Consider the following 23,497-nt stretch of genomic DNA (forward strand, 5'->3'; position numbering starts at 1 on the left):
GTCTATGTTGTGATTGCTATGATGACTTTGCAGCCCGCACCATCCTCTGGATCTGCTTCCTCATTAGCAAATGGAGGATGCTAAGTCCTTCTCTTTCCACCTGAAAGGCAGCCATAAATAAAACAACTGGTGAGTAACCAAACCCTTGTACATTCTAAGTTCATATACAAATCAAGTATTAGTATTGTATCCCTGCTGCTATGGAGCTTCTGACAGTAAAGCATACACACACCCTAGAAAACCCAAGACTCAACTCTCCTCAAGAGGGACCACAGCCTGCAGAACTGTCTCCCAGGGCTTGAGCCCAGATTCAAACAAGCAAGAGCTCTGGACAGTTATAACAGTAGTAGAACAACAGGGAGAAATATGAAACATTTTTATTTATTTAGGATACCTTAAATCACCTTAGACCTTCCAACCTTCAAAACTTATATCTATCAATCTTAAAACACCTTCTTAGACCCTCAAATATTTTCCTAGAAGCTTTCCTTCATACAACCTGCATTTACCAACATTAGAACACTTTCTTAGACCCTCAAACATTTTCTTAGATCTTTATAACTTAAAACTCTGCATCCTTAGGCCTTGTATCCATGAGACATAGCTGAGACTGCTATGAACATTTATTGTCTTTTAGCTAAAGGAATGGTAAAAAGAATTACATCTGTTTTCTTTCTTTCTTTTTTTTTTTTTTTTTTTTTTTTTTGAGTGTGGTAACAAAATAGACTGTCTAGACCTGATAGTAGCAGCTCTAGGATTAAGGTCTCCTACATATGAAAAGGACTGAGAAGGCATCTGAAGCCTCCCATGACAGAGGCTGGCAATATGACTAGAGGAAAACAAAACCTTGCTCTTGGGACGCCTACCTACCTACAGGTCACTGACTCTTACCTGCCCAATGGGAACAGTCCTTTCGTCCACTGCTCCAGATTCTCCTCTGGGATGTCTTCTAGAGAACTTCAGGTTTCTACATCTAGTGCCCAATGTAAGGGTCTCTAAGTTCACATGCCTCTGCAACCAAACTTTCCCTTGGATGACAGATCCAAAATAAAACCGTTTAATTACTGCCAGAGATTGGGTAAATGGAGGTTCCTATTTTCAAGGAGGGTTTCTCTTCCTCCATTTCTGTTCACTCTCTCAAGTTTCAAATGTACACCTAAAGGGATTTTCTCCCTAACCGACTTAACTTTGGCTTCTGCCCGTATATATGTTTCAGTATCCTGTCAGACCCAGGTGTCTCCTACATCCGTGACAGCACCAAAGCAATACCTACAGGTGCTCCAGTCTCGGTCTATCCTCTCTCCAGACCGCGACAAGCCGGACCCGTACTTTCCCGCCCAGCCACAGATGTTCTCCTCAATTCTGCACAGCCTCAAAACAGCCTGCTCTTTCTCAGCTTGGTCAACATTTCAGCCTTTTGGCCTCCCTCTCGCCACCACAGTGTCAGGAAGTATCCAGAAAAGATTTTTCGCCCATTGTCCATTTATTATTAACAAAAGGCTGGAATGCTGTGCTTTTAGGCCTGGAACAAACAGCTCCAGGTTCTCCAAGCATTCCTCTGTCCCTATCTGCTGCAGTGCATGGCTAACAAATCCCATCCCCTGAACTTTCCAGGGCAGGACCTTCCCCTCCTCTTCACCATGAAACCTGGACATTTTGTTATCTCTGTCTGTCTGTCTCTCCCTTACATGACAACCAAGAGCTGCTTCCAGTGAAGCTGCATTTATATGCTTTAATTTGCCTTGCATGAGAAGCAGTCTAATGTCCTCCTTCCCACCTCACCACCCCTCCCTCCCTCCTCCCCACCCTTTTCAATTATAGGAAAAAGGAGGAATGTTACTTTACAAATCTTGATGTACTAGCCCACTCCCAGTTTGCTTAGGCACCTGTAATGTCATCACTGGTCACTGCTGCCAGGGGCCCAGCAAAAAGGACCCCTGCCTCTTCTCTACCTCTCTCTCTCTCTCTCCTCTTTCTCTCTGTCTTCACACACTCAGAGACAACTGTGATCCTGCTACTCAAAAAATGGCAGTGGGACCCATATGGTTAAATGACCTGACCACAACTTAAATGTTTCTCCTCCAGACTACAGAAAACTAGAAACAAGAGCAATACCCCAGCCTCCAAACTCTTCCTAGAAGAAAAGAAGCAATAACAAAGGGGTCAAGGAGGGCTAACACATGCCATGTTTCAGCAGCCTGAGACATGTCCACTTTCATACACAAACAACGTAAACCACAGAAATGGAAGCACATACCATAGGGAAAAGAATGGAGGGAAGAAAGAAGTTAAAAGCAGAGGCAGAATGCAGTCTAAAAGCAAACACACCGAGAGAAGAAAAGACACCAGATGCACTGTGGTCTAGGAATCAGTCAGCAGAAACATAAAATCCTAAGAAGTCAAGGGCATGGTGAGAGAGGGGTGGGTGCTGGCTGCCATTACCCACCAGGCAAGCCGGTGAGGAAGAACAGCCAAGGCCACTGCCCCAACCCAATTCTGCTCAGCAATAATTTTAGCTAGGAGAAATTCTGAAACAAGAAAGGATAGAAGAAATAGAGTCCCTAGGAGTCCTTCCAGGGCGAAAAAAAATTCAACAATGGGATGAGAGAATAATAAACCATAAACCTACCTCAATATGAACTAAAACTTAATGATAACTTTTCTATTTCTAGACTCACTTGACACTGCAGACAAATGAATAGATTTCAACCATAAACACTATCTATACGTCAAGCCATTTCTGGTGCAGCAGCCAGACCCACTGCTGCAAATGAGCAAGTCCATTTACAAACTAAATGATCCCTAGTGGGGACACCATAATGTCCAATACATTTCCCGAAATCAACATGTACAGAAATAACCCATGGCTACCCCTAGTTACCTTTTCTTCCCATCTTCCATGTCCTAGTAAACAGTATGGGAAACTGTCCAATTTTCTAGCCAAAAACTGAACAGTCAGTCTAGTTCCTTCCTGTTGTATCTCTTCCCTCCACTGCCTTTAATCAATTAACAGTTTGATTCCTTTCTCCTAAATGTCTTATTAATCTATTTATAGCTCTCTTGCCCCCATGTGCCTTATAAATTCAAGCAACTCGTATTAATGGTCTTAATTGACACATTTTCTTTCAATACATAAACTAGATGATTTTTGTCTATATATGTTGAATCTCTTCCCAGTAGGCCTTCCTATACTGCAGAATTTAAAAGTGGAAAACTACATTTCCCACACTCCCTTGCAGCGTGGCAGTATCTGCCAGTATCAGTCAGCTCTGCATGGATGCAGCAGACATGGCATGAGGACAGTCTGGGTAGCGGCTTAGTAATCACCAGACTCAAGTTCAAGCAACATTCCTGGAGTTAAGAGCCTGGAAGCACCCTGCTGATTTGGACATCAAACAGGAAGCACAGTGCTTGAGCTGGGCACCCCACTCCGACCCCAGGTCTACTACAGAGGTTAACAGTGAGTGTGCCCTTGGAGGGCACTTCTGAGGTATGATTCTAGAGGCAAACCCAGGGAGGCGGCTGGAGTCTACTCTTCTAGCTCTTCTAAGGTTTTGTATGTATGTTAGGCACTGCATGAGACCCTTAAGCAGCTTGTGAATTTAGGGTGGCTCCAGGACAGACTGTCTTCATTTTACAAAAGCCTGGTACATTTTAGAAACACATTTCCTAGTCTTTTAATCTGGGTATTTTATCTGTTACTCAAGTCCACCCAAGCTGAACACTGTCTGCACTGGGACACCTGAGATTCAAACAGCATCTGCTCAGTGTCTTCCCAAAGCTGTGGTCTCAGACGACCGAAATGGTTTCTGACTATAAAGTATTCTTGAAAACCAACTTCTCAACTTACAGCCTATGGACCAGGATCTCTATCTAGCTATTAACGAGCATTTAATATTTACAAGCCCTGCTTCTTAAGTGAGTAAAAGTCCATGTACTGTGTACCTGTGCTCAGAAGTTCCTGGTAAAGGTCTCTTCTTAAATAACATGTGGGGCTAGAGAGACGGCTCAGTGGTTAAGAGCACTGGCTGCTCTTCCAGAGGACCCGAGTTCAATTCCGAGCACCCATACGGCAGCTCACAACTGTTTATTACTCTAGTTCCAGGGGATCTGATGTCCTTATACAGATATAAATGCAGGCAAAACACCAATGCACATGAAGTAAAGATAAATAATATTTTTTAAAATGTAACATGTAAAACATGGAAAATTCCCTGTGGCCCACTTGGTTAAATATAATCCCTGAAATAATGAGAAGAAAAGAATTTATCTTTGCTCCTGAGGCAGTATGAGAGAGTCAAAACTATATTCCAAGTATCCTCTGGCCACCTAATTTCCGCTGCAATATGCCTTATGCCTTCTTTATATATACACCTTCTGTATACACAATATACCTTCTCTCACTCTGACACCACACCATAGCCACAGCATAGCACAGAGGGCACCTCAATGTTCTGTAGCGGATTTCACACTTTACTGACAGCTTTATTAAAGCCACAGTGACTCTACTTACTCAGGCACGTAAGTATCACATGTTGGAGGCAGAAGGAACCTTACAGATCATCTGTCACATACTTTATAGAAATATAGTCAGAGCCTGTTCATTAACCTGAAGCTTCAGAGCTAAGGCAGACTGAGAACACGAGCTTTTCTCTAGGCCATCATTTCTCCTAGCTGGAACCCCCTCAGTGGCTCCCTGTAATAATGAGCACTATTCTAGAAACTTGCTTCTCACTCCTGCATTCAAATATCCCTTTTCAATTGTTCTTCAATGGCTCCTTTATTCTTCTCCCCATTTTTTGAAGGGTCTTACCATGTAGACCATGTGGCCTTGGGCCTCAAGATCCTCCAGTCTCAGCTTTCATATCCTGGGGCTGTGGGAGTGTGCCTCATTTCTCATTCTGCCACACACACCTGTGTGGTCCTAACGTTTGATTTCTCTCTGTTCAATTGCCTCCACTGCAAGGCTTATTTTCTTGATTAGCTAAAGCTATAGACCTTTCCCACCAGACTTCCTCAAGGGTCTCACTTTAACACACTTCTATTAACTACTTACTCTTACCTTCACATACAGCACAGCATCTAAATAGCCTCATTTTTTGTATCATTAAAAGAACAATTATTTAAGGGCCCCAGGATGGCCTTGAACTCACAACCTTCCCACCTCTAAGCCCCTAGTGCTGGGATTACAGGCACGTGCACCACACCTGGCCAAATCACAATTTCTTTAACTCAAGGTTGCCCAAATTATCAGTTAAGGGCTGAAATGTGATTCCTGTGATGATAGTATTCACACAACTGCCACACAGCAGTTAAAATTCTTTCAATCTACATACATCTACCAATACAACCAGGACTGTAATAAAAATGGCTTTGTAAGTTCACCTTGTAATGCACACCTCTCCAAACTTAAGGAAGCAATGAGTTAACATCAAGGGCATACAACCTGGGCTAGAAATGTGTGTGTAGATGACAAATGAAACAGCATCTGAGAGAAAACTAAAAGAAAAAAAGTGTCTTATCATTCACTGGTAAGTGACAAACGTGAATTTAAGAATTAATGAGTGTGCTGTGGTCCACATACACAGGAGGCAGAGGCGAGCTGAAGACACTAATACTTCTGTCAGTAATGGCAGACATGAAGAAACAAGCATAAAGAAGCCATTAACAATTCTGAGTAGTATGAACAGCATGACCTAACTGGCCTTACAAATACCACCCAACAACATACATCTATTTCTAGTGTATATGAGAAAGATCTACCATATGCTAAACAGGCTATCACAAGCAGTACCTGAACAGTTTTCTTCCCCACCTGTGTGCACACACATGTGTATGTGTATTCACAGAGCCAAGTGGACAATCTTGAGTGACAGGGTCTCTTGTTGACCTGGAATTCATCAATTAGGCGATACTGGCTCACAGCAAACCACAGCAAACCTCTAGTCTCAGCCCAGCCTCCCAAGATTACTAGTACACACCACCACGTCCAGCAGATTTACATAGCATCCCTCCCTGCAACACACACACATCACATACATACATACACACACCACATACATATACCACATACACACACATACACACACATACATATAAACACCACATACACACACACACCACACACACACACACACACACACACACACACACACACACACATAACACCTTCCCTCCTCGCACCCACAATGTGGAGCAAATCCAGAGGCCCTTTCAGGTGTTTAAGTAAACTGGTTAAAAGAACGTAGGTACATAAGAAAATGCATAGAACTAACACAGACACAGACACACACAGAAACACACAGACACATACACACACAGAGAAACACACAGACACACAGACACAGACACACATACGGCAAGTAAGCAGAAGCTGGAAAATCCAAGTAAGGTCAGCGGCCTGGTGAACGCCATGCCCTCGGCTGTGGTTTGCCCTCGGCTGTGGCTGTGGCGCTGCACTACAGTTCTGCAGGACACCGCCTCGACAGGAAACTGGGTGCTATTATTTGTCGAATATTCTTTTTGCAACCACATGTGAACCTACAGTTAATCCTAATAAATATTTCAATTAAAAGGGGGCTACAGACTGTATAGATCCTATGGGTGTGCTATTCTAGAGAAGCCAAAACAACAAGCAGTAGTTGACAGAGGGTAGGAGTAAGAGAAAAAGGTTGACGAGAAAATATTTTTTAGACGATGAGAATTTTAGATTCTGGTTTTGTGTTAAGGTTACATAATGAGACTGTCAAAATTCAGAAACATAAAGAGGGTGAAAATGTACTATATGTCAGTTGTAGGGCAAGAAACCTGATCAAGAACCATAATGTGGGGCTAGAAAAATGCCTCAGTGGCTCAGAGTATTTGCTGGCAAGCACGAAAGCCTGTATTCAGATAGCAGTATCCATGTAAACAGCTGGGCCTAACCTCAGCACTGTTGAGGATGGGGACCGGGAACTGTTGGGACAGCTGACCACTGGCTCTCGGCTAAGTGACAGTCTATTCCAAAGGGAATAGGGCAGAAAGTGACAGTGGAGGGCACCTGGTGTCCTTCGGCCTATGCATGCGCACACATCACACACACCCCCACACACCCCTCCCAAATTTATTAAAACTTAAGATGGATCCTGATATAAGATAACCACTTAGTAGGATCCATCAAGATAAAGGGGAAAGGCAGGAGGGAAATTACTTGAAATGTAAAAGGTGATGAACACTGACAGCGTGCTTTTCACGTGGCAAGAGTCTCCCTAGGGAGTGATGCTGAAAAGTAAGACAGCACCTCGCCAACTGCTTGGTGACCATCTTTGCACAGAAATTTAGCACAGAAATGCAGTGAAATTTTGTCAGGAAATCCCTATCAGTGGTTGCCTGGGGAACAAAGTATTTCATGGCTGCTAAGCATATGAGTAGAAAGATGTTCTTTTTGCTTCAAGTTTAAATTTTTCATTCAGATTTCATGGAAGCATTGTCCATTAAGATGAAAATAAGGCAATGCAGAAACCAAGACACAGACCTCCCAGATCAGAAGAGGAATGACAATGTGTAGAAACTCTAAAAGCTAAATAAAATACTTACTGGAAAAATATGAAATTATGAACCCAACTCATTTTACAAAGCTCATGCACCACTTACAAACCTGGAAGAGCAGAAAATTATCACAGGTCAATTTTACATTTGAAAATAAATACATTAAAAACAACGTGAAATTAAACCCTACCTGCTTATAAAGGGTATTTCTTATTCCATAACTAGTAGAACACTGAAATGCAAAAATGGTTCAAAGCAAACATATTGTTAAAATCCAGACTAACGGAAGACCATGTTAATCAAAATGCAAAAAGAATTTTCTATAAAACCTAGTGCAGTTCAGTGATCAAGGAAGCACCCTAGAAAGCCAAGAAAAAAAACTACCACAACTCAGTAAAAGTCCAATTTCATATCAGAATGCTTCATACTGAACCTTCAACTGACGGCTTCTCTTGCTGCTTTTCAGTCTGGGTGGCTCTAAGGGCTGACTCAGAGCCCCCATCGCACATGCTACGCAGGTGTTCTACCATTTGAGCTACACCCCAGCCTGCCTGTCATTTTAAACATCCCACTAGAAGACCTATTCAAGGAAAAGAAATGAGAGGCACAAACTTATTTGAGGAAATAACGGTGTGCAGAGAAATCCCCAAGAAAGTAAATATGAACGACTCCATATGCCATTAAGAATGACAAATGATCAGCATGCAGAACCGTCTGTGGCCTTCCTATTCACCAACAATGACCAACTAGAAATGGAAAAAGGGGTCTCGTTTGAAAGAGTAACAAAAGGTAAGAAAGAACCTAGAAAGGACCCTAACAGTGTGCGGGACTCTAAGAAGCAGGAAGCGCTTGTGAAGGACACAGGATGTTCCTATTCCACAGAGAGCCTCTGCGAACGCAGGGCAGGCAGCGAGGCACGGTGCTCACTCTCTCCATCTTGGCAGCAATTTACTGTGTTCACCACCTAGCTACAGCAGGGCTTTTGGGATGCTTACACTCCTAAAGCCTACGTGGGACAGAAACAGCCCTACAAGAACTAACAAAATCTGAAAAACAACAGTAGGGAAGAGGCTTACTCTTGCTGGGAACTAAGACAGTGTCACTTTGTGACCTTGTAGAGGTTCAAGTATGCATAAATATACCCAAATATACAGATGGACCAGATCAGGGACCTGAAATACAACCATGAATAAAAATGCAAGACACAGGACAGAAGCAGCATCACAGACCATGGAATTCACGCCAGGAGGGCAGGGAAGGGGAGCCCTCATGTTCTGTGTGAAGTGACACAAATATCAATTCCTCACAGGTGAAAGCCACACTGCACATACAAAATTTAGGGGAGTACTGTAAGTGATCTTCAAACAGGAAAAAGGACTCCCTTTAACGTGAAATGGGCTATTAATAGCAGCTGTGGCTGCATGCACAAGACCAGCAAAGGCTTGAGCCGGTCAACCGCATCAAGGATGGGAGAGGGACTCACAGAGACGGACCTGGCTGTTGATAAGAACACAGCATGCTGTATCAATGTACACAGTTGTTCTCAAAGAGTATATACGTATTTTTTGAGATAGGGGTTTCTTCAAAACCCCTATAGCCATGCTGCCCTGGAACTCACTTTGTAGACCAGGCTGGCTTTGAGCTCACAGAAATCCACTTGCTTCTGCCTCCAGAATGCTGAAATTAAAGGTGACCACAGGCCTTTAGAATACAAAACTGATAAAGCTGGCATTAGAGTTTAATACTGTTTCCAATAAAACACAAACTGAAAAGACCAGGTGGAAATGCTAGAGATCATGCACTTCACTGACACAGAAGTATAAATTCTACTTCATATTTTGTAGGTGGTTTTTCAAAGGGATGCCAAGGATCCTCATCGAGCTTTTGGCACGAGGAGCTGGAGAAATGGCTCAGTAGTTATGAACACTTACTGGTTCTACAGAGGACTCAAGCTCAAAACTGTTCTAGGGGATCTGCTGAACTCTTCTGACCTCTGTGGGCCCCTGCACTCATGTGTGCATGCGCACACACACATACGCACACACGCACACACATGCACACACAATTACAAAATTAAATCTTTAAAAAAATAAATTAAAAAAATCTTGCTCTGGTTACTTTACAACAAAATAGGATTGGAGGAGAGGCAAAAAGCATCCCAATTTTTCTGAAATATTGTTTCTTTTTAATTGAATACAGTAAAAATGTGAAAAGTTAACTCTCATCAGTTCCTAATAGTGGAAAATGAGTGTTTTATTATTCTTAGTATTTTTCAATATTATTTTTCATTCTAAAAAGTGGAAAAAAAAAACTACCCATCACCACCAACAAAAAGATAAAGTTCGCTGTTTGTTCTGGCCAAAGCTGAAGCTCAGAGAACAATGACAACGTTCCCAGAACCAGGAGACTTGGGAGGCCTCATTCCCCCTCGCCTTTGCATGTATACTGAAATACTCATCTGTAACTGCCATCAAGATTAGGAAGGCAGCTAGCTACCTCCTGCTGGGCTGAGGCTGAGAAAGAGGCAAGAAGTCAAAACCAAATCCTGGGTGACTGGAATGACAAAGCCTGCAAGCCACAGAGAAAGCTAACATTTCAGAGGGTCTCCGAGGAGCCAGGAGGAGAAAGCCCCTTTTGTCTCCTGTCAGACTCTCAGCTGAATGTGAGCAGTGCTGTGTCACCACCCTGACGGAGGATGATGGAGCTTGGCAATGCGGAGAACCCCAGGAGACCCGCGTTCAGGGGAGGAATGTTCTTCTCAACAGCAGGTCCTCTGTGTGGAAGGAATATGAGGTAACGGACACAGTGCACTAGGATTCCTCCAGCGTCGGAGACAAAACGAGCCTTCATCAGGGTGGTGCCAAATACAGCCTGCCACCCTGTCTCACAGTCACAGGGAGATACAATCAACTCGGCTAAGAAAAGCCATTAGTCGCTAGCAGGAAAAAAACCACTCTCCCTACTTCACAAAGCATACCACTGGTGACAACTAAGTAAGCACTTGAGGAACTGGCAGCAGAATCCTGGACATCATAAAGAAGCCTTTCCAGGACATCTCAAGGATCCCTTAGGGTACAAAGTAAGGGACCAGTTTTTGAGGGAGTGAAGCAAAGAAAAGCTTAAGGAAGCTGCTCCTGGCCTTGCCCCTGGTCTCCGACAGCGACATTCCTGTCCATCAGCTATTGTCTGGAGTCTTGGCTCTTAGAACTCTTTTGATAAAGTATGAAATTTTAAGGTCTGGATAAAACACTCCAAATCAGTTCAGTTGCTTCCCCCTACTGTGCTCAAGAAACAAGAAGCCACTGTGCCCCCAAAGATATATGACAAGTCAACATCCGAAAGGAAGTTGCCTCCTTTCGTCCTTTTCTTCTCTCTTTAAAGTTAAACAGAGGGCTACGTACTAGTTCAGTGCTAAGGAAACAATTTAAATCCATTCCCTGAGGAGAAGGAGAGAGGAAGCAAACACAAGACAAAGGGAAACTGGGAAACAAAAGCAGTGTGACAGGCATCTGGTAAAGGACAGAGGGGAAACAACACACATGTGCTAGGGCCGTGAGCACGAGGCTCCCGCTGCTCACTCATGTTTGTATTCCCCCAGAGGGATTGTGACTGTAAATACCTGAAAAGGGGCAGAAATGTGCAATGTGTTTCCCGAGGATTAAATTCTATAATTTCGTGTAACATGGATATCCTCTAAAAAAAACCAAAAAAACCTACAGGGTCCAGCACTGTTTCCTACAGTCTTCATTGGTAATTCACTCTCCAGGTCTCTCTCAGGACCTCCTGGTAAGCAGAACCCTTTGAACCAACTCTCCCCACCCCATTAGACTTCCAGCAATTTCCTACTCACAGTAAGAAAAAGGACAGATAAGGACTCAGCAGCCCATCTCGGTCCCTTCTCTTACTCCACTTCATTGCTTCCCACAGTCCACTTTTCACTAGTTTGTGAAAAGACCATCCAGAATATCCCTCTCTCACTTTCAGTAGGTTAACACAAATGTTTTCTAGGGAAGGGTGCTCTTTTCCCTGACCCAATCACCTTCCTCATGCTATGAGTCATACACTGAGCAGTACTACACTGGCAGGCAACGTTCTAGGTCCTGGAGAAAGAGGACAGCACCAAGCAGAAAATATTTCTACTTCTGCCCAGTTGACAGTACCATGTGTGGGAGGGATGAAGGGACTGACATAGGAATGGACAGACAATATAATGCAAATCAAGTGTTGGAAACAGACGAGTAAAATCAAACTAAGTTAAGGGAATCACGGGAGGCAAAGGTGGTTTATTTTAGCTAGGGTATGCTGAGGAAGAATCTCAAATAAGGTGACAGCAAGAGAGAAAGCCACACAGGGAACCTGCTTGGTACAGTCCAAACTGGGAGAGAGTACCAAAGCCTGAGGTGACAGTGAACTAGACATGCTGGTCACCAGCAAGCGGGTCCCTGCTTGTTGTTTGAAATATATAAACCTGAGTTTACATCAACCGGTGTGCTCACAGCCAGGTTACCAGGCTGTGTAATAGCACAGTACAGCTGAGACACAGTGAAGATTTGGACTTGAGAACATGACAGACAGAATTTAAGAAGCCATATGTGGATAGTTTGTGAAAGCCCAACTTAAAAAGAAAAGAACCCAGATGGTCTAGAAAAAGGCCAAGGAGAAAGAAGTCTGAGTGACTCCACAGCTGTCCCAAGAGCTCAGGGCAGGAACAGAGGGAGTGAGGAGGGAGCAGAGGGCAGATGTGTGGAGGAGGGTCGGGTGTGGCCGGGAACACATCAGAAGCTTGATTTCAGACACTATGTTTCAACATCCAGGTGAGATGTCAAGCCGATTAACTGGGAAGAGTGGTCTGTAATGGAGGGGCAGGTCAGGGTGATGAATGCACAGATGGCATTTAGAGCCACAGGACTGGCTAAAGGTATGAAATGGATGAGAGCAGAAAAGAAGAATGCAAGGAGGCCCTAAAGCAAGCCTCTCAGGTACTGCTGTTTGTCATTGCACCCCCAGTTTCTGGCCCAGTACCCCTTGGTTTATAGTAAGTGTTCAGTAAATAAAGTAAGATGTCCCTGAACCCCAGCTAGGATCTCCAGTAAATTCCTAGAAGTTCTCCTGGTGAAGCAGAAGAATCCAGTAACTGAAACACGGCCAGCCAGGAGAGGAAGGACATCTTTCCAGCCACCTGCAGCACACTCAACTTACCGTGAAACAGTACACCACCGCTCCTCCAGGCCCTGGGAGGCAAGGCACACAAGAGGGCTCTAAAGAACGGGCCTATTGACCAGCAGGGCAGACATGGGATGTGCAAAGGCCAAGAGACAGAGAACAGAGGATTTTCTTCTTTGGTTGTTTCACCAAGTAAATAAACATGCAGCCTATGTCGCATGACTCAGTTCCATGCTAGTCGGTTATCTACCATAAGAAGGCATGGCAAGGAGGCTCCACCCAGCAAGAGATGGCAAGGAAAAGGGTCACTGAGCACCTGCAGGCAATTACTGAACTGTTACACTTATAAAACACACAACACTGAGGTATGGCTCCCTTCTGTGCCTTAAACATTTTATTCTGGGGTAGGAAAACAGACTCTAAATCTCTGGATCGTCCTTAGTGATACTGCTGGTGAAAGGACCATTCACAACCAAACAGATGTGGAGAAAACAACTGACTCACCAGTTCCGCTGCCCTAAGGGACTCTCATCCCGCCATCATGGCCCTTCATTCGTCACTCAGAGACAATCTGGCTTGCTTTCCGCACTGATTCCTAAAGTGACGTCATGTCTAACCGACACAAGGCAAGGAATCAGAGAGAAGGAAGGGCTCAGGGAAGCAAACTAGGGAAGACTGTGGTGGAAGCCAGAGTAGAGGAAATCAAAAGTAAGGCTGCCACCAGCAGTAGGCCAAGCCACAGGAAGAGAAACGTCTTCTCTGAAACAAACGGATGTACCTTTTCGGGAAACTAAAACCCTGCTGACCCAGTGCAAACCCTGGATTTCCTAAGGAGTCACTATGACACTAGTGCACTAACGACACGAGGGACACGTGTCTTCGCCAGTGTTTTAGGAAGACGTAATGTATGGCATTGGAAGAGCAAAGGGCGGACACAGTGCCAATGGTCTGCTCATGTGTCACCACTCTTACTTTACAATGCACACTGAACACACTGTACTTATATATACCTACACTATACACTGTCTTGTCTGTCACTTCCTCTTGTTGTCAAGCGTAAATGCCACTAAAGTTACTTTAAAAACTGTATTATACTCATTTATGTTGTGGATGTGGGTATGGGTGTGGGCTCCATGGCACATATGGAGGCATACCAGGAATTTTCAGGAGCTGGTTTTCTCTTCTCACTGTGTGCACACAGTAGATAGAACTCATGTTGTCAGGCTTGGTGGCACGCACCTTTACCTGCTGTGCCATGTCACCAGGTCCACAGTTCCTTTTTAAGTGCATAATAGCTCTGGCATTTCATGGAGCATCTCAGGGGCTCAAAAATAAATTCACCAAGAGATTTATATAAAAACTGCTGGGGAGTAGGCATTGTAGTGGATGACAGTAGTCAACTTTGGCTATCTAGTATCTGAATATGCTTCTGTCGGGGCCTTGGGGGAGGAGGGAGAAGTCCAAACACAGGGGATACAAGCAGCTGAAAGAAGCTCAAACATGAAAGAGAACATACTCTTTCTGTGTTTCCCCAACAACTAGAAGAGAGAAAATGACAAAAACCTGTCATTTTAAATCTTAAGTACTAAGCAAAGATCCAGGCATGGCAGCTTGTGTGTGCTTATTGTGTGTGTGTGTGTGTGTGTGTGTCTGTCCACATGTGTGTAGGAGCCCATGGCGGTCACAAGAGGGCATCAGATCCCTGGAAGTGGAGTTACAGACAGTTTTGAGCAGCATTGTGGGTACCAGGAATCAAACCTGGGTCTTCTGCAAGTGCAGGGAGCACTCTTAACTGCTGAGCCACCTCTCTAGTTCCTCAGAGGTTACTGGCAGCAAGTATAGATCTGAAAATTCATGGGCATGGCTACAAAGGTCTGATGGCAATGCTGGCTTGTCACCTGCTGAGATCTGTCAACCTTCACTGTCAGAAGCATGCTGCTCATTCATGGATCCAGAAATCTTGGCTGGGCCTGGCGTTCCACTGATCCTGCCCAGGAGTAATTCTCTAATCTTCTTGTAAGTTCTGTGAGCCACACAGCATTCATTATTCTCTTACTAAACTCCGATCCGACTTAACTTGTCCAGAGTCGATCCTGTTGTTTGCACTAAATTAGTAGCAGGGAGTAGATGAATTACAAGCAGCAGACTCTCAGGTAATGGAGGGCAATCTGTGCTTGGTTTCTGCCCAGGAAAGGCCAGTGGGTATCATACTGGTGCTCACAGAAGACAGTCTTTAAATCCTCCATGTGGTGAAGTGAAAGAACTAATTATCACCCATGGTCACGTGGAAGGCTCGGGGTGACTGAGCCCTTGCTGCCAAGAATGAAGAGCTTATGAATTCAAGGCCACAAGGCATAGCACCTGCTAGCTTATGAGCTTAAATAAAAGGATATTACAATGAAATCCCCATAAACTATGTCCAGGGAGGAGACTGAAATACAGGCACTATTAAAATATAACCCAGTCAGCCATGGTGATGCATGCCTATTGTCCTAGCACTCACAAGGCTGAGGAAGGAACACCAAGAGTTCACAGCCAGGGGCAAGAAAGATGGCTCAAGGGGTCAAGAATGCTCCCTGCTTTTCCAGAGGACCAGACTTTGGTTCCCACCACCCTTGTTGGGCAACTCACAAACTACCTGTTAACTCCAGTCCGAAAGAATCTGAACATCTCTTCTGGACTCCATAGGCACCCACACAACTGACCTCCCCAACACAGAGATAAATTAATTTAAAATAAATAACTAACATGCGTTTGAGGCTAGCCTGGGCTCCACAGTAAGACCACACATGCCCACATACAACTGAAAGCATATCTAAGAAGTAAACCATCCTTAGAAGAGGGCAAGCAGACTGCAATGAAGGTGTATGGGGGTTTTGACACCCCTGCTGACTGTAGCCCTCCTACAGTGAGTCTGTTCCTCTAAAAGGCCTCCATAAGAATGCACTAGTCTACTTACTCTGCCCTTCTATACATATATCCTGGCTGGCTAGCATCAGATCATGTCGCACTCAGAGAGGGTAGTTACAAAAAGACTCTGGTCACTAAGAGATAGATCCATTGGAAGTCTACAAGTAGAGCCTGAGGGCTCAGGCCAAGGGAAGAAGGGTGCATTTAGCTCTTAGTGGCTCTGTTGGCATAGACACTTGACAAAATGTCTGAAATCTGATCACTCCCGTTGGCAGCTGAGAGCAAAGCATGTGGCCAGTTGGCTTACCAGAAAGTGGATTAACCATGGCCTATGCTAAAGGAAGCTGAGAAGCCAAATAATGTGTAAGAACTCAAAGCCTTGAAGGACACAAGAATAATACAAGCGATCATGTTACCCCTACCTTCCCTCTACCCATCTTCTATTGATGAAACCTTAGAAGGACCCTCAAAATACTTCCTACTTCAAGGCCTTCAAGTGTAAGAAGAGTACCACTGCTTTAAAAAAAGGCTCCACAGGGATGCAGGTAAAGGCTGAAAGCTGGGCTACCTGCTTCCACTTGGGGGACAGAAGCAGCCAAGCAGTGGCATTAAAGTGCCAGTGGATGGAAAAGTCAGTGTAATTAGCGACAGACAGGAAGGAAGGGTTGTTAAATAGCCTGTGACTGGGGCTCTAGGGGGGAGCTCTGTCAGTACAGTTCTTGCAACATAAGCGTGAGGACCTGAATTCAGATCCACAACACCACTGTAAAAGCCAAGGATCCCACACATGTACAATCTCTGAGACAAGAGCATTCCTGGAACTTGTTGGCAAGCTATTCTAACTAAATCTTTGAGCCCCAGCTTCAATGAGAGCCTGTCTTAAAAAGTGATGTGGAGAGCAACTGAGGAAAGACAGCAGATGCCAATTTCTTGTGTCCATATTCACAAGCACATATGCAAGTACACACTCTCCCTCTCTCTCTCATGTGCGTGCACACACACACACACAAGATGAATGCATTAAATCAAACACTGTGTGAATCTTTTGCAGCAGTGAATGGATTGTGGAGGCTTTAGGATCACTTTAAGAAGCCCATGAACCCTGTTCAACTACAGCATTCAACTAAATACAACATTGCTTCTCCAGAGAGGACCACAGACAGTGTCCCCATGGGAGACCTGGTGATGGTGACTCTCCTTACATCTCCACTCACCTTTTTACTTGGGTCAAAATGACTCTCTGGAAGCAGAGTCGAAGAAGCTGTCCAATTCCAAAGACTGACAGTGGAGCACATGGTATGGCACAAGATTCCATCCCATAAACAGCTTCCAAAACAGCCTTTAGACATAAGCTTTATGAGGTTTCACAGCTCGACCCTCAGAACAACATCCTCCTGGAAACCGCACCTCGCAGCTCCCCATGCTCTTTCTACACACCACCAGGCCACATGCAACGCCCAAGAAAGTTTTTGAAATGTCAGCCAAGGGGGGTGATTAAGTGTCAGGGGAAGCAAAGGAGTCTTAGTTAGGTGTGGATGGAATCCAGAGGTTCTCTTTAGCATCTCCATATACTTACTGCCAGGGCTAGAGGGAGAATTTTCAAGAACGAAACTACAGATATGTAAAACTAGGAAGGGTGCAGCCTCCAACAGAAACAGCTGTCTCTAACTGTACTGCCTGAAGTCAAAGATGGCTGTAAGCAAACAGAAACGGGGTACAGGATGAGGGAGCAGCGAAAGAAAGAAGTGAATACCAGCTGTAGCCCTAGGACCAGTATATAAAATAATAACATCAATCCACACTTACATTTTGTTCATTGTTATATCTATGTACATGTTTACAAATTTTAATTCATTTTTGTTTTCTTTCTTATTTTCTATCATTCTGTAAAAGGTATACCAGAGTGGTCAACTTCACTACTGAGCCAGCAGGCATCATGACATAAAACTAGGTAATATGGATGCCAGCCCAAGGTCCAAGACTTAGCAGTAAACACAGTGGCTCATAAGACCTGGACTATGCAGAGACTCACTTCCATTTGCACAGAGATCACATTAAGGATGTGTGAGAACTGGGAAAATGAACACCCGGATGTTGGAGAGTGTAAGAAGTAAGCTGTGCTACTTGTGCTGCTTTTATTTGGGCAAAGTGTGAAGCTCAGGATGCTGGGATGCAGCTCTGGGAAAAGTGCTCACCTAGCAAACCCGGGTTCCTTCCTCAGCACTGTCTGTCATAAAAGCAAGCAAGTGAACAAACACTGATGTTTCAGTATTTCTCAAAAGTAGTTCAAGAAAGTGCCCAGAAAGTTCCATGGTGCTTAAAACAAGAGTGGTCGTCATATCTGTAGTCCCCATACTAAAGAGGCAGAGGCAAGAGGGCGTAAGTTTAAGGCCACCTGGGTCAAAGTGAGAGCGCTGATTAAAATGGGAGCCTCATCAAAATGGTTGCCCTCATTGACCACCCCTACAAAAGCACCAGTTGTGTAGTAAGAACTTAGTAGAGATTCTTAAATGAGAGAAATCAACAGCCAACGACACAGCTGCAGGTGTCAGAAGAAAGCCCTGGCTCCAGGGTGTCCACAGACAACCGTGCAGCGCTGACACGTCAAACAGGAGCTGACGACATGGCTGTCCACGCTTCTCGGTTCCTGCCTAACAAGTCTTCCTAATACGCTTATAATACATTCCCCTGCTGATTAAAGCTAATCAAGGTTGATTTCTATGATTTTCACACTAGAGCACTATTACAGAGGAATAAAGGCACTGCAAGATAATTACACCACTAGGGACAGAACAATTTTACACACATGCACATTTTGTCCATCTCTGTCTACACAGCTATATCTACAGGTATTAGTAAGTCAGCCACGGGAAAATAGATATTGGACCATACTTTAAGATCTATTTATTTTGTGTATGTTAGCATGAACATATGTTCTCCTGTGTGTGTGTGCATATATGTTTGAGTATGTTGGTGCAAATATGTGTGCACATGCTTAGCCCGCATACCTGGGAGTGCTAGCTGGTGCTCATGCCATGATGTGCGTGGTGGGCACAGGACAACTTCAGGGCTGCCCTGTGTCCTTCCACTGTGTGGAACGGATTCCCATTTGATGAGGCTTGGAGGCAAGCACCGTCATCCCTTACCCGATAAGCCTTCTTTCCAGCCATGGACAGATTTTTGTTTTTGTTTTTTTCTTTTTTCATTTAGTTTTAACTGCATTGAAAGGCACGATATATCCTCCCTCGTACCTTGCTGTTCTAAGGTCATTTAAAGAACCTAAAGAATTTTTAATTTCTCTAATGTTTTTAAATACTTGGGAGCTTAAGTATTTCTAACAACCACAAAAATCATCTTTATGAGAACTTACAGCCCTATGGAATGTCTACCACTTACAGTCACAAATATTCGTCTGTAAATATTAATTCCTTTGAGGAGCAACATGTCCATACAGCAAGATGAATCATAATCTTGAGCATTTGTGGAAGTAAGATTTAACTAAGCTGCCTCATGTCCCTCCCTACAGGCGCCCGGCTCCTCTGAAATCTCATCCAGTAAGGGCTCATGTTATTCCCGAAGGTTTCTGGTTGCTGTTTTTGCCATCTGGGAGTATTTTGTTTGACTGTTCATAGTGGGTTTTTGTTTGTTTGTTTTAAAACATTTAGTCCTTGCTCAAACTCACTATGTAGCTAAGGATAGCCTTGAACTCCCAACTTTCCTGCTGGACTCTTTAACGCTAGGGTTACAAATGTAAGCCACCACACTTAGTTTCTTCCTTACGAAGCCGCGCTATCATTGGCTCCTGGTGCTACTACCTTCCCCACGTCCTGAGGTCTGGGGTTACGGCTATAGGTGGTACATGCTCAGCTACTTCTTTTTCCTTTTCTTTTTAGTATTTCAAGGACAATTTCTCCCTTCTTTCCTTTCTTGCCTCTGTGTGCATATGTGTACGCGCGTGGGTGCACACCTACCTCCGTGTGCACGTGGAGGTCGGAGGACAGCTGCAGGGTCAGGCCTCACCTGAGACAGTCTCACTGTCTATGTGTGCCACTGTGTATGTCAAGCTTGATGGCTCAAGGGCTTCTGATTCTCCTGCCTTCCCTCCCAGTCCCCACAGAGGCTAAGATGTCTACACTGTGCATCGACCTCCACGTGTCCTCCTGCTCTCTTAGCAGATGCTTTCTTCCGCTGAGCTGTCTCCTCAGCAGGCTTCTCTTTTCTTTTGCTTTCCTTTCCTTCCTTCCTTTCTTTCAGATTTATTTCAAGAGTGTTTTGCTTATGGCACAAAGACACATGCATTCCTCATGCCCTAGAAAGTCAGAAGAGAGGGTTGGATTTCCTGGCACTAGAATTGTGGGCGGCTGTGAGTCATGTGGGTGCTGGGAAACAAACCTGGTCCTTTGCAAGAACAAGTGTCTTTAACCACCAAGCCACCTGTCCAGTCCCCAGCTTCTTGTTAAATAAAAAAGGCATGTAACTTTTTTGGTAAGCGACTCTATTTGTCAGTATTGGAAACCTGTTGTGGGGGCATCTTTAGCTGAGTATTTGGAGAAATGCTCGGACCACCCTTCTTTCCGCCTGTGGACTAACTAACGGTGGTTCTGCGCACTAGCCAGCACTTCCTCCTACAATCCCCACAGCACTAACTCAGCCCAGCAGCCCTCTTGTTACCCAGCACCCTGACCCGTTCATTCAGGAGTCTGCCTTGCAGTCCCTTCCTCACTGGCCAAGCCTGCTGCTCTGCAGAAGCTACCAAAACAGACACAACAGTCCAAAAGCAAACAGCAGACAAGAACGAGCTAGTTTGAGGGTGGATGAAAGTGAGCTCTGTGAAGAGGAACTGGCGACACAGAGCAAAGTGTGGGAGAAACAGGTGTTAGCCAGGCACCAGCCCACCGTCCACAGACTAGGGGAAGTGTATGTGGCAGTGGTTCTCAACCTCCCTAATGCTTTAAATCAGCTCCTCACGTGAGCCCCGAACACACAAACATTTTCCTTGCTGGTTCATAACCGTGTTGTGAACTGTAATGCAAACATCTGATATGCAGGATATCTGATAGGCAACCCCTGTGAAAGGGTTGTTTTTAATCCCAAAAGAGTCGCAGCCCACAAGCTGAGAACCATGGTTCTATGGGAAAGAAGATAAAATGTCTGTCTTGTTTTCTTTTCCTCTTTAAACCTATTGCCAAAGTCCTCTAGGAGCTATCGATCAGACCTTGTCCTGAGGCAACTGCTCGATGGACTGGTGTTCTGCCGAGCCTGCCGCACTGATGAGAGCATTTTACCTGAACGGCACTTCTTCCTGTGGGACGTCCACGTAGTACCGGATGAAGAACCTCTCAGAATCTTCTCGCTCACCATCAGTGACAACACTGCCATTGAGTTTGGAAACGGAGGGCAATCTATAAGTTAGAACCAAAATAAAGGCATTTTAAGGAACCGGAAATAAAGCAATTGGTTGCCGTTTTTTGAAAGGACATAGGTGGTGGGGCCCTGATCCTGTGTGAGGAATGATGTGCAGTGACATCATCGAAAGAATGAAGTGAAGAGTGGTGCATTTTCAGATGTGACACCAATCTTCTGTCTTAAATCTAACTTTCCAGGCACAACCCTAGGTCTAACTGTCTAACATAGGTACGTGGAATGCAAGCCGAGTTATAGGTCTAAACAGCTCCACCTCAAAGTTTGCTATTGTTTTTGTATGTATATGTGTCTCTGTTCGTGCATGCACTCACATGTGCGGGTGCCCGTGCAGGCCAAAGAGGTAACAGATTGCCTGTTAGAGGTGGTTGCGCACCACCTGACATAAGTTCTGGGAACCCAACTCTGGTCTTTGGAAGAGCAGCACTCTTAACCACTGAGCTGTCTCTCCAGCTCCATTTTAAAAAACATTTTAAAAAAAAAAAGGTAAAAATTTAACGCTATATTTTACAAAATTCAGTGTAACCAGAATATAAGCATTTTCACATGTAATCTAAAAAGTAAGTCATAAGGCCTTTTAGAGTCTCTTACTCATAAAAATTAGGAGAGAACTAGTGTCTGTTTCATATTTCAAATCAGCCGTGACATTACTTCAATGCTCACAGCCACCCGGGCTGGCGGCTGCCATGTTAAACAGCACAAGTTCAAAGCGCAGCGCGTAGAGTATGAGCACATAACTCAGGGATCCTCTTAGAGTTGTGAAAGGATTGTGTGAGGAGCATGAAGCCCAGAGCCTCCCTAGCCTGGGACTCAGCCTTCCCCTCTGACTGCAGTAAGACGCACCCACATGGCAGTGTGGAGCTGGGCATTAGCTGGGCAGGAAGATCAATACTGTGCTTAAGGGGGCACTCCTCTGCAGAAACCTCAAAGCGGACTGCCCGTCCTCCAGGAGCTCCGTGTGGGGTGCATGCAGAGAGCAAAGCAAAGCCCTGGGGCCATTTTTATTTTAGCCAAAATCTTTTCTTCTGCTAAAGGTTCGTGCAAGCATACACGGTGATGGGAAGCTGCGTGGTGTGCAAAGGCAGGGAAGGCAAGGAGCACACAGAAGACAGTAAGAGCTGCCATTCTTAAGTGAATGAATATTCAAGGCAAAAAGCTTGAATGCTCAGATGGCTCCATTTCCCAGTATGTCTGCACTGTACATGACCACTATGTTACAGGAAGTAAGGATGCCTGTGTCAGATGATTCTCCATCACTAGGCTTTCCCCTCATTGCCCAAAACAGGCTTTCAAATGTCCTAAGAATTTAGAAAACAAACAACGCATACTTTTTCCAGGAGAATTCCCGCAGTGGTCTCGGCAAGACATCTATGTCTTGCTCTCTTCGGTGCATCCTTTCTTATCCAGGCCTGAGCTCTACCAGCACAAGCACAGCCTGCTCAGGAGATGGGCCAAGCCATGACATCCCCTAAGAGGATACTGCCCTTTTAATGCCCCTTCAGAAGGATGTAAAGGCAGCACGGCAACACACCTGGCTACCACCAATTTCCTGCGCTCCTCGGTGGTATATGGCTGTAGAAGTGGAATTCCTAGCAATCTTACTTCTTCAAGCTTGGGGAAAGAATTTAGTTTGTCAATGTCTTCCCAGGACTGCAAACCTAATTGGAAAAAATATATATATTATTTAAGTAAACTCAGAAAAGTACAAAAGGAAGAAGATAAACATGGCTAAGCAGTTCCCAGCCATTCCTGAAATGCTGAGGTGGTAACAGCCAGCCAGATGCTGGTCCCTTTCCCAGGACAGAGGGATATGGTTCAACTCCAAAATACCTTCCCTGGAAAACAGGCCCAGTGCTGCATGCCCAGACTTTCATCTGCTCAGAAGCTAAAGCAGGAGGACTTGGAGTTCAAGGCCAGCTCGGGTAGAAAAATAAGCAAGAAAACCAACAAGCAAACCCACTTTTCCAGGGCCTCTCCCATCCTGTGAGCTCAGTGGTGAAGGACAGAGAGGCTTCTCCAACATCTTCCATTCCCAACTCCACAGTAATGGCTTCTAGTTGGGTTGGCATGTTTTTTGTTTTTTTTTGTTTTTTTGTTTTGTTTTTTTTTTTCAGCAAACAGGGTACATGCTATGACTTTTCTAAAATGTGACTCTGATCAACTTTTACTTAAATGCAGACTCATGGTCTATGAATGCTAGAGGTGATGGGGCATACCAAACTTTGCCTTAACACATTCTAAAATGGGACAAGTGGAGGAGAACCAGAAACTAAAACTTACTGCTTTCAAGCTACCCTCATGCTAGTAGCAAGGAAATGGGTCCAAAATCACTACCATCACAACCTGACCCACGAACACAATAACCCTAAACCCTGAAGCAAGGAGTGCACGAGCCAGGCTAAGGCGCTTAGTTCTAAAATGTATTTCTCTCCCTGGCTGTGCGCAATTTTATCATCCAAGCTAATACTTGCTGTCC

The 23,497-nt window shown here is 44.6% G+C and overlaps 1 protein-coding gene across 6 annotated transcripts in view; it reads right to left on the reverse strand.

Annotated features, from left to right (window-relative positions):
- LOC110559822 (tubulin-specific chaperone cofactor E-like protein) overlaps positions 1–23,497 on the reverse strand; it is a 173,465-nt gene that overhangs the window by 87,179 nt on the left and 62,789 nt on the right. For all 6 annotated transcript variants that reach the window (XM_060372127.1, XM_060372123.1, XM_021655446.2 and 3 more), the window contains 2 exons: positions 22,553–22,679; positions 20,886–21,002 (listed from right to left, as the gene is read on the reverse strand). In XM_060372127.1, the coding sequence (XP_060228110.1) occupies positions 20,886–21,002; positions 22,553–22,679 (244 nt within the window). The remainder of the gene's footprint in view (positions 1–20,885; positions 21,003–22,552; positions 22,680–23,497) is intronic.

This window comes from Meriones unguiculatus, chromosome 1 (genome assembly GCF_030254825.1).
Source record: "Meriones unguiculatus strain TT.TT164.6M chromosome 1, Bangor_MerUng_6.1, whole genome shotgun sequence".
Classification (NCBI taxonomy): Eukaryota; Metazoa; Chordata; class Mammalia; order Rodentia; family Muridae; genus Meriones; species Meriones unguiculatus.